General features: G+C 40.6%; 1 protein-coding gene across 2 annotated transcripts; it reads left to right on the top strand.

Moving 5' to 3' along the window:
* The first annotated feature begins 44 nt into the window (after positions 1-44).
* On the top strand, positions 45-2,164 carry pdrg1 (p53 and DNA-damage regulated 1). Of its 2 annotated transcripts, none has more exons than XM_028004218.1 (5): positions 45-232; positions 940-1,015; positions 1,156-1,230; positions 1,340-1,420; positions 1,542-2,164. In XM_028004218.1, the coding sequence occupies exons 1-5, from the start codon at positions 149-151 to the stop codon at positions 1,622-1,624; spliced, it is 399 nt and encodes a 132-aa protein (XP_027860019.1). In that variant the 5' UTR covers positions 45-148; the 3' UTR covers positions 1,625-2,164. The 2 variants fall into 2 exon arrangements, with proteins under 2 accessions (XP_027860019.1, XP_027860017.1); XM_028004216.1 differs by having other exon boundaries at positions 64-313.
* Positions 2,165-12,102: the final 9,938 nt, after the last annotated feature.

Raw genomic sequence — 12,102 nt, forward strand, 5'->3', positions numbered from 1 at the left:
ATCGCTCTAAACTCCGCTTCCGCGCCGAGCTTCTCTGGCTGCAATGCGCGCTCCCGACACAGGGGGCAATTTCGCACAAGAGCGGCCTTTTTGTGGAGCGGTGTTAATAGTTTCAGGCCGGACGTATTTTTGGAGCTACACCGCCAACATGGACGCTGGTTCTCAGCGTGTTTTACAGTATTTAACAGAAGTTGAAGAGGCAGCTGAGGACGTTCTCACTACTAAACAACAGGTACCGGAAACGCGAGGAGACGCAACGAGAACTCGTTTATCACAGAGGACAGAAGTGGACTCATTGCTGCTCCTCGTTTTAGTTAAGCTAACAACCCGCACTGCTAACCCGACAATCATCAGCATCAGCACCTTTATAAAAGCAGAACCTGTGCAGTTCTGGAGCTGAGTCACGATGTCAAGTCGGAAAGACATCGGCAGTGACGCTGTTGTTGGCAGCTTTCACTAGTGTTGTTTTTCAATTTGAGCTTAAAATACAGAAAGGTTCCAGGTGAGACCTCGGTAGGTCAGTGTTAGCTTGTGGTGTTAGCATTCTGGACAGATCAGTTGAAGACGCTGAACGCGTTTGTAGGAGCAAGCTTCTACCAGGCAGCAGGGACACATGTCTGTTTTGGGGACTATAGGGACCAAAGTGGGGGCATTTGACATGAAAACACCGTGGATTCCACTGTATATATCAATCAATCAATCAATCAAATTTTATTTGTATAGCACATTTCAGCAGCAAGGCATTTCAAAGTGCTTTACATCATTACAAACACAGAATCACAATGCAATATAGAATCAATCATTAAGTCAAGTTACATCAATAAATTTGTAATTGATTACATTTCAAATACAATTCTGAACAGGTGGGTTTTCAGTTGAGATTTAAAAGAAGTGAAGAATATAGAGGATTGCTGAGTGAAACGTCGGTCCGTGTTTCAGATCGTAGACCTGGACATGAAGAGGAACAGGAACAGGGAGGCGCTGAGCGCTCTGAAACATGACATGGCAGACACAGGTCAGTCATTGTTGCTGCCCCCACTTCCAGACACACACCCTTGGCTTAGCCAGTGCACAACCACTGTGTATTCTCAACTATAGATGGTGTGACGGTGTTTTGTCTTAACAGTGATGTCTACTATCTACTGTTCTTTGCAGAAAAAGTCAAGGTGTGCTTTGGGAACATGTTCCTCAAATTCCCCAAATCCAAAGCAAGAGAGATGATCCAGAAAGGTAAACTTTTTTTGAGTCAAAACTTTCTAAAATATGTAAAAAATAAAAATTTAAATTAATGAAGAAGAAAAAAATTTTTTAAATCTCTCAACGGTTTCCTTTCCTGTAGATCAGGAGCAGCTTGACAAGGAGATCAGCGATCTTCGTAGAAGCCTGAAAGCAAAAGTCAACTGTCTCAATGAGATGCAAGGTATAAATATGTGTTTCTGTATTAATATACATATGTATATAAGCAGGAGCTTCACCCGACTTTATGTCTATCTTCCAGCTCTGAAGTGGTCATGCTGAGTTTTATTTGTTCGTGTTTCCAGGAAACCCTGAGCTCAGAGGCTACAACCTGTCTCCACTGTCCGCTGAAGAATTGAAAGCTATTAACAGCCTCCTGAGGAGGTGACCTGCTGGAGCCACGTTTCTCTTCACAGCTCTGCCAAACAGACGGACAGATCCAAGAAATCCTACAGTGAAGATGTGTGAAGATGTTCCTACGTGGGTCCTCCAGGACAAATACTTAGCAACAGTTATCTGGGCTCGTAACCGGCCAGAAGCCTTGGACTGGTCCCTTTTCTTAAGGCTGTTGCAGCCTTGGTACTGAATTTAAGCGTTTATGTTTTGAGTTTATTGGTTATAACCTCTTTTCATCCCCCACATTCTGATTAAAAACAGAACTAATAGAAAAGTTTCTGGGTGTCCACGTCCATCTTTAGGCCGCGGATTTTCCTCAAAATTGTCTGACCTTGAAAAAAACACAGTGAAAGTTTATTGAGTTTTGCGATTTCTGGCAAACCATGTTCAGCTCAAGGACGCTGCATCCCTCAGGTCCTGTGTCAGAACTTTGCTGGGTTATTGAAGCAGCTTTCTTAAAGAACCCCTTCAGTTGTAAGTAACTTTTTATGCCTTTCCCTATTGTGTGTGTGTGTAGCCTGGTAAAAAAAAAAAAACAACCCCTTGTTCTATGCTTTGCATCGTCCAGAGAATCTGGGCTCTCGCCTATTGCTTCCTGTATGGGCGTGGCCTCTGTTGAGCTTATAAATTTAAAATTTCGCTTGCTCTTGACGTTTGTAAGGGCTCAACTCAGTGAAGTTTATTGGAAATGGGCTCTTTCATTAAAAACTCGTCATGCTTTGTTTTAGTCAAAAAGACTGGCTTTTTTTTTTTTTTTTTGTCTCTCCAACCTTGCTGTAGCATTGAGATAATAAACCTTTAATGCCTGAATGAGTTGAAGGTCAGGGTTAAGTGGTTGGAAGTTGGCCAAAAAACTCCACCTCCTTACACATGTAGCCACTTGCTGCCAGTCTGGAGCTTCTTTATACAACTTTCAGCTGCAGGACTCAAAGCATCTGATCACAACTACCCATGCATCTTAAAACATGTCATAGTCAAAGCTGAAGCTAATCGTTGGGGTAAAACCTTTTGGCCACGATTGTGAAGACAGACACACTTGTTGGCACTCTGGTAAGATGCGTAAAAGCTAAAAATATATTCTTTTTTATTATTATTATTATTATTGCACCAGCATTATGTCACACTGACGAATTTGGAAAACAATCAAAACATTTCCGTTGCGTGTGTCGTCTGTCTTCCCATGTGAAGAAATAACTTTGGCCAGGAGGTGGCAGCGCAGCGCAAGTGTACACGTCTCCCTCTTCGACGTACGTTCGAAAACATTTCATTTGACAGTAAAAACTTAAGTCAGAACTTCATATGAGCATTATCTAACTTTTGCATTATAAAGCCGTGTGACATTATATTAATGAGAAATATTGGATTGTTTTTCTTCCACGAGACACACGCTCCTCCAGTCAGGTCCTGATACGGTGTGTTGTACTTTGGGGGAGGGAGCAGATTAGTACAAGTACTGCAGCATCTGACATGATGACACAAACACCCTGAGGCATCGAGACGAGGGAAGGGCTGATGACACAGGAGTACATACAGTGTGTGTGTGTGTGTGTGTGTGAGAAAGAGAGAGCAAGAAAGGAAGTGTTCTCAGCTTTCGCTCTCGACAGACTTTGGTTGCGTGCCACAGCCCTCAGAGCTGAAACCAGGCCGTCGTGATGAGTTTTGTGAGTCAAACGATGGGAACCTGCTGATCGTCTCAAAAGTCAGACCAGTGCCACACAAGAAACTCAACATCATGTTCCTTTGACTGATGACTTACGCTGCAGGCATCTTGTTTACCTCTGACAAACTAGAGGACTGAAGAGCTACTAATGATGATGATGTGGACTAGCTGAACGCAGAGTGAGGCTGTACGGAAGGCCAGAACTGGACCCAGAAAGCTGTGATTCTGCTGTCAGAGTAACAGTCAGTAGGAAACACATCCAGCAGCTGTCAGTCTCTGGGAGGGAACTTCAAGTTATCTGCTGTTTAGCTCAAGATGATGAACGTGCGCATGTGGCAACCGCTCCTTCCTGCTGGGAGACTCAAACTGTTTAATGACTTTCAAGAGAAGAGATCTCATTTCGTTGTCACTCCCGTGTCACGGAAGAGCAGAATTTAGGGAGTGCTTTATCAGGGCTGACTGGCTGTGTGTGGTAACCTCACAGTGGTAGTAGGAGTCAAAACAGGAGGAGGGGATTTTGAACGTGGGATAACGTGGGATAAGGTGTTGAGCAGACCAGGCGACAGACATTAGATGACTGTGTACGACTGCGCTGCGTTCCTCACTTTCCCCTGTGGCTCTTCGCGGCGCGACGCACTGGAACGGCAAGACACCTTTATGGACACTTGGTTTAAAAGATACGAGCTGCCTTTGGAGTGGAGCAGACGTCTGAGTCTTTAAATTTAAAAATGTTCACATTTATTTTCCTGCAGACCTCAGATACAGAGAGGTGAAGGCGAGTGCAGATGTGTGACGCAGCTGCATCATCGTTCATCTATAGTACTGATACGTTTTTTCCCCTGTTTTTCAAATGAGGTGCAGAAACAGATTTCAAGCAGGAAACAGCCTCAACCTGAAGACGGATATTCAAATAGACTTACTTACATGAAGTTGTGACACCCCAAGGCCTTCAGCCACCAAGTAGCCTTGCGAAATGTTTCAATACGAACAACAAATAAATGAGTGAAGGTAAAGAGTGTAGTGAAGAATGGCTGCAGGGCCTTGAGCTATTGTATTTATGAAACTGTTGTAGCTCGGTGTCATCACTCCCAGGGTTGATTCTGACAGCATCAGCTCATTGTGGAGGAGATCAAATGACAATACCAACATGGTGGGAAGCAGGCCCAGCAGCTGGTAAACATTACGCCAGCTAATGTCAGGTATGCTTCCTGGAAGAAAGATGTGCAGGAAAGCTAACTTTAATGAGGTGTGATGTTCTTCAGGCGGTCGAGATCACTTTGTCACGTCTTACTTTCCCTATGTGATGATTTGTTTGAGAAAAAAATGAAAGAAATATACAGTAGTCATTAAAAGTTCAGTCAAATCCTTTTTCCTTATGTAGTTTCCTTTGTACATTAGTAACAACCACCTGTTATATACCTGTTAACTTCTTGTTAACAGGTATATTATCTTTCTCAGTAATTTTGGTCTAGTGTGTAGAGCAAATATCTTAGTGCACTTGAAATAAAACAAAACTAACAAGTAAATTTTCAGCACGATATAGGAGCTTGTTTTAAGTCAATACTTCCTTAATATTGATGAATAATCACTAGTTCCATTGGCAGATTATTTCACTTAGAACGAGAAATGTTTCCCACGTTATAAGTGAAATAATCTGCCAATGGAACTAGAACCTTTTCATCAATATTAAGGAATTTTTAACTTAAAACAAGGTCCTATATATTGCTGAAAAAAGTACTTTTACGTTAGTTATGTCTTATTTCAAGTGCACTAAGATATGTGCACTAGAAACTAGACTAAAAATACTGCATAATATTTTGTGTTTCTGCAGTGCATACACCCCCCCCCCCCCCACACACACACACACACACACATAGTGGAGAAGTACGGATAAAGAAATGGCAGTTAGTCGTTACCTGCCAACGATTACCTGCGCTGGCAGGTAATCGTTACAATCAGATGGTAATATGTCTAATGATTTGCAGTGGCCAGAGTTGGGTAGTAACTTCTTATGTGGGGTAAGAAAGTTCAACTAGGACTACAGAAGCATCACTTCAGTGTTCTTTTCAATAAATTATATATATAAAAAAGTGTCACCCATCTCCCGAAGTCACAGATTCAGTCAAGGAGAGACTGAACAGATGGTGCTCTGTTGCGCTTTCATGAAAAATAAATTTGTCAGTCATCAGCAAAAGAAATGAAGGCGAAGGTCAGGACTTTTAAATGTAACAGAAAGAGGAAATAATAATAAAAAAAAAGTAGTGGACTGGGAAAAGAATCTGGTGGTACTCGGATCGATTGCTCCTTAGTTTAGGCTCCATAGGAAGAAATGTTGTTTTGGGATTAGGGCTCAGGTTTAGGACTAAGATGTGAAATGAATTCAGGTTAGGTTTAGGGTTATGCATGTACTAGTACTGGTGAGGTTGTTTCTACACTGTAAAAAAAGATCAGCAAAATTTACGGTAGAAAATGGTAAAATACCAAATGTTACAGACTGAATAGAAAAATCATTCATCTGAGGGAGAAGCTGTCTTTCTGTGGTTTTCTCAGCAGAAAGTGACTGCAGATGTCCCAACTTTTTCACCAGGTCTAGTCTATAAGCAGCAGAGATGAGCTTGGAGCGCCGCCGTTGGTTCCTTCTTCCGTCTGACAGGAAGCAGAGGAAGCGGCTTCCTCTCTGAGAACACGTTCCAATTAAATCTGGGGGAACCAATGAAATCGTTCTACTTACTCTGCGTGTCCGATCATGTCTTTTGGAATGATTTACTGGTAACATCCATTCAGCTAGTTGAGCAGCTTCATTGTTCTGTGTTGATGAACACAACTAAACCTGCCAGCCGATGAGTCAAACCAGACTTCTCCTTATGAGCCGTACGTGTTTGGGCTTTTAGTTTCGTTCACTTCTCCGCTTTTATCATCTCTTTATCGTTTATTCCCTGACATCTGATCATTTCAGTTTATTACTTGTTCATTTATTCTCATTACATAGTGCACACACACACACACACACACACACACACACACACACACACACACACACAGACGCCTGCACAAGTGTGTCTTTCTATCTTCCCAGGCACTTTGCATTGACTTCCATTGATGTTTCTTTTATTTCTATAGTTAACACCTGATCCCAACCCTAAACCTAACCACCATTAGACTCGAATGCTTCTCTGCTCCAGTTAAACATCGGTCGCTCTCGTCGGTCCAGGTTTACTCATCGGATCCATGCAGATATGTTAAAAAAAAAAAGACTGACCTCAGCTGATAACGATGTCGATGCTAATATTTTGTGGATCCCTAGTAATAATTTAAAATATTATGTATGTCCGAGAATTTTCTTGTTGACTTGCAAAAGTCTATCTGAAGTTTGCTGTTTTATTATTCTTTCTAACCAAAATATATTAAGCAGGTATTAATAAGCGGTACCTAAAACAGAACTATTTGGAAATGATTTCCCTGTTAATCAGGCTTTTGAATTGGAGGAGAATCCTAAATACTGTAATTTTGTTTCAAACTGATGATATTTCACAGTTTGTGCTTAAATGTAGCTTAAATATTTTTGCTAACGTTGAGGATTGCAAAACAAACTTTCACCATCGTCTCCTCCATCAGCTTAGTAGAATTTGTTTCACGAGTGGAGCATTACGGCATTCACAATATTGCTTCTGTTAATAATTCTCACTATATGAGACGAGTAGAAAACATATTTTTATAAACATGGAATAACTGTACAATCTGTTTTGTTTTCTACATTTCTCTGGGTTAATCTTTTGAAGGGATTTGTTTTTTATTCCACCCTCTTTAATCATCTGACCCTATAACTCCCAAGTTTACAGCGAGGAAGCTTTTCATATTTCGAAGATTACTTCCTGCTGATTAGTTAAACCAAGTCCAGCTTCGAGTTCCACACGGAAGATTTTTGAAATAAGCAGCTGCTGCCGGGGAAAGGGATGGGGGTCAAGCTCGGGTCTGGAATTTTCAAGAAGCCTCCAAAAAGACAAATCAAATCTATTTTGACTGTCGAGGACCATCCCGAAAATTTAGCTGACCCTGGAGTCGTGACACATTTCTCCACTATGCAGCCACACCTGCACAAACAGGAGCTTCAATGGAGCCTTCATCAGAAGGAGAACTGTTCCATCGACCAGGAGCACAGACAGAAACCAGAAGACTCCGAGTGAACTAAAAACTCTGAATTTTGGGTGAAAGAATAAGAGTTAAGCTATAGGTAGAGGGGAGAAATGTTACATTTGCATAGCACGTTTGGAAAGATTGAAAAATTGTAAAACAGAAAGCTTCAACTCTGAGAAATAAATTTGTTTTTAAATTTAATATCAGTTATTTCTTTAGGTAAGACTGACAATTCAGATTAAAATCTCTTTCAAGACAGACTTTGGCACAAAAACAGAATATATATATTTACACAATAAAAATATGTAATGGAAATTAATGACTGTTCTCTTCTCCCAAGAACATTAGGTTTTAATGACTTTTTTGTTTTTTATGATGTAAAGCACTTTGAACCTCCGTGTTGCTGAAATGTGCTATACACATAAACTTGATTGATTGGTTGATTGATTGATTGATTGATTGATTGACATTCTGAACAAATATGGTGCTTTAAACTCGGAAACATGTCACACCAGATGCAATGCTTTGTTGACTGCACAGGAGTTTCTTTATTTTCCACCATCACAGCATTGACGATTAAAAAAAACAACCAAACAACAATATATAAAGTAGCTACAATAGAGAATCAAACGACGTAAACCAACAACATAACAGGAAAAGGTGTAGAAGTCAAACATATGAAAACGTTCAAGCAAAAAACGAAACGTGAATACTGAATGTCAATCATATGATGAAGAAAAGAAGAAACGTTTTAACTCAGACATGGTTTTGTTTTATTCAAAGGTTCTTTTTATTCCCATCTGTTTATTTTCTCAAATCAGTCTTTTCTCTGCGATCTACTCGAAGGCTTCAGGAAAAGCTCACGTCCAAAACCGGTTAGAGCGAAGTTTTTGTTCGGCCTTCATTTCGTTGAGTTTTAAAGTTTCTCCCTCTGGATCCGATTCCCAGTCAAACTCAGTCAGAAAGCTGAGAGCTGATTCTGCAGAGAGCTGCTGGCTCCTGCAGGGTCGACCTCACACAGTGCATCCCTACTGGAAACTGCAAACCCCCTCACCCCCGACCACACAATCACCAGAACAAAACAGGAAGGAAATACGCAGAAAAGCAGCATCTATTGATCAAAAACAAAGGTGAATATCATCTAATCTAGTCACCGTCACTGCACTTTAGCGTTAGTATTTTAGGGTGACAAATAAGGTCAAGTGGTCAAGAGTTTACATCAAATCTGGTTGATTCAGAGCACGGCTGTCAAATTCATTTTCATTTTGTGCAACATCAAGATCAAGAATGTATTGGAAGGGTCAGATGTGGCAACATTTCTTTGGTTGAACTACCAATTAAACTGTTAAAAATATGAAAAAAGTAGTTCTCTCTGCATTTGATGAATATTTCTTTAAGCTAAATAATATTGAGCACCTTCTCATGTTAATGTAATTTGGCAGAATACTGTACACACAACTGTTTTCTCCACTGCTGTAAACACTGCAAAAAACAATACATCCTGCCAGTTTCTAGTGCAAATATCTTAGTACACCTGAAGCAAGACAAAACCAACTTACAAGTAACTTTTTCAGCAAGATATAGGAGCTTGTTTTAAGTTATTAATTCCTTAATATTGATGAAAAAGTGCTAGTTCCATTGGTGGATTATTTCACTCATAACAGGACATTTTCCCCATAAGTAAAATAATCTACCAATGGAACTTTTTCATCAGTAATAAATAATTATTTAGTTAAAACAAGCTCCTATATCTTCCCCAAAAGTTACTCATAAGTTATTTTTTGTCTTATTTCTCTGGCACCTTTACCCACACACACGTAGGTAAAGTGGGTATTTACTCCAATCAATAGCTTCAACGCTTTTTGAAAAGTGAGATCTTTTTACTAAGCTGAGACTGAATTAAGACGGAACAATGACAAGTGGGATCAGGCAGCATTCCAACCACAGCCACACTTTGTGGCAAACAAAAGGTTTTGCTATGATTGACACTCTGCATATATGTCAGCAACCGCATATGACTCAATCAGTGCCTGGTACTCCAAACCGCATGCTCAGCAGGCTATAAATTAAGCATGTTTTAAATGGTTTTTAAAACCCAGAACCACAGTGAGCGACAGACCCTGGGCTGAAGGAACAAATGAGAACAAGTTGCCATGTGTGGGGGTTTTTTAACGTCTTCAGGCAGCTTCTCTCAAGGCTGCTTTATGGTGAGTAAAATTGAATAACTACGACAATCAAGGAATACAGCATTTTCCTCACAAAACGGATGATGGATGACATGGTCCAGTCGTGGTCCTTGTTTAGCCTCCTGCTCACTGACTGGTCTGTGGGGTTTTCAGCAGGTGCTTAATAACTGCTATGGATCCCAGCTTTCCTCTGGCTTAGCCCCCCTTAATGCTGTCTTTATGATCTGTCTGGTCCCTCCTGTTGGCCTTGCTCATAAAAAGCCTTGTGGAATGACAGCCTGTCTGCTCTGTGTCCATTCTTCTGAGTTGTACCGCTTTGGGCTGGTGCCAGGCAATGGACGTTCTATGATGCATTTAGTCCAAAGCTCAGATATTTTTTTTGCCACTTATTCAGAAGACCGTAGATCAGTGTTTCTCAAACTTTTTCAGGCTGAGGACCAATTACCCCATTTAACAAACACTCACAGACCACCTAGCTTGAAATTGGCCCCACAAAAACAGAACATTGTAATATATACAACCTGAAATGAACATATTAGTAACTTACCTCGTTATCTTTGTTCCTCCTACGTGAATGGTGGTGCTGTCTGGAAATGGGACTGGTTCTGCGTTACGGCCCTGCGTTTGGTGTCAGAGCACAGCGCTCCTCCTGCGGCTCCATAATTCAGATGGCTGCTGCACAGATTTGTGACACTTCTCTTAATATTAATCATTATAATGGCGTTTAGTTGCACAACTTTACGGACTCGTTCATTGTGGCTGTTTTCACGTTTATTGCTCTATTCATATTAGTCTCGATGTTTCCAATGTTCTGGATAGCTCGACGTAATTGACAGGTAATATATTAACTTGACATTAACAAAGACACAGCGGGACGGATCATCCGGGAAATGATGGACAGGCAGAGCATGACTAAAACTAATTGGAGGTCGGACACATTCTGGGGTTTCTGTCTGCTTATTTCCAAGCCCAAATGAGCAACTTCACGTTCAAAAACGAGGCCAAAAAGCTCAACACGCGACTCATTAAATTTGCTAGCGACTTAAAAAAAAACATAAAACAAGCCCACAGCTGCTTGTAATAATCGGACTTGGCGGCAGAAACTCAGAATAGTTCCTGTTTTTCTACCAACAAAACGCGCATCTCCCTCCATTGTTTACGTTTCTGTCGCTGCTGATACCGTCGCATAGAAACAGCGATGACTCGACAATACGTAGAGGAAATAAAATTAAATTCCAAAAGAAAATAGTAACGCAAAATTATTTTGATAAGTAACTGTAGTCTGACTACTAGATATGAAATAGCAACGCGTTAGATTACTCGTTACTGAAAAAAGTGGTCCGACGTCAGTAACTCTGACGTCACAGCAGCCTACTTTCATATAAGGGACACTAGAGCGCCCCCTGGAGGGGTTAAAAAAAAGTTCCGCAACTCACCCTGAGAAACTTTCCGCCGGTATCTTCAGGTTTTCTTTTTAGTGACCTGGTCTTAAGCCACTTATCCATTGCGGGGCGTGCTGTGGTGGCGCGGGGGGTTAGCACGCCCAACGTTTGGAGGCCTTAGTCCCCGACGCGGACGTCGCGGGTTCGACTCCCGGTCCCAACGACCTTTGCCGCATGTCTTTCTCACCCTCCTTCCTGTCTGTCTACTGTGAAAAAAAAATGAGCCACTAGCGCCGCAAAAACTCTTCGGAGAAAAAAATAAATAAAAAATTTTTTAAACACAATTCTTTGGTAAGCTAGCTGTAGCACCGCACGTTGAGCTAACGTAACGGCAAATAAACGCTAACAACTGTTGTGACGTTTTCTAAAATGTACTTTTAGGAGTAGTAGCTTCCCTGCGCTGTACATTTTACTTTTACTTGATTATTATGAACTATTGCTACTCTTACGTGAGTAAAATGTCTGGATACTCTATCCAATTTAACCTACCTCAGTGAAAAACGGACAAACATATTTTAACCAAAAATGTAGGAGACACAGACAGACGTCTTGTTTCTACACCAGCTTTGTTCTGATATTATCTAACTGCTGAACCTGCGATTCCTTTTGGAAATTAATAAGACACGCTAAACTTCATATTGTCACATGCTGAGATAAAAACAAAATATTGACAGTTGAAAACAACTTTTCTTTCATTGCCTTTTGTATAATTTCTAATTTTCCTTTAACTGCACTTGGTCTCTTTAACAAAATAATGGTTTTTTATATCGTACCATTTCTATGTTTAAGGCTACTTTTAGTTTATTTTTTCTACCATCTTTTTCTGTCTATTTTTCTTTTTTCCCAGCTCAGCTTATTAAAGCCATATATTATTATTTTTTTTATTTTTAGAAGAGAGCTTCAGGGGATATTTTGTTTCTCATCATAATAGACATTCCCCAGTGTTCGCTTGGAAGAAAAGAAAGAGATTGCTCTGAGGAGAAAAGTTTGCTCCAACCGGATGAGACACGAAATGAAAGGACAGATTGATGGATGCATGCAGTGCCTA

This window comes from Xiphophorus couchianus, chromosome 20 (assembly GCF_001444195.1).
Source record: "Xiphophorus couchianus chromosome 20, X_couchianus-1.0, whole genome shotgun sequence".
In the NCBI taxonomy this organism is placed as follows: Eukaryota; Metazoa; Chordata; class Actinopteri; order Cyprinodontiformes; family Poeciliidae; genus Xiphophorus; species Xiphophorus couchianus.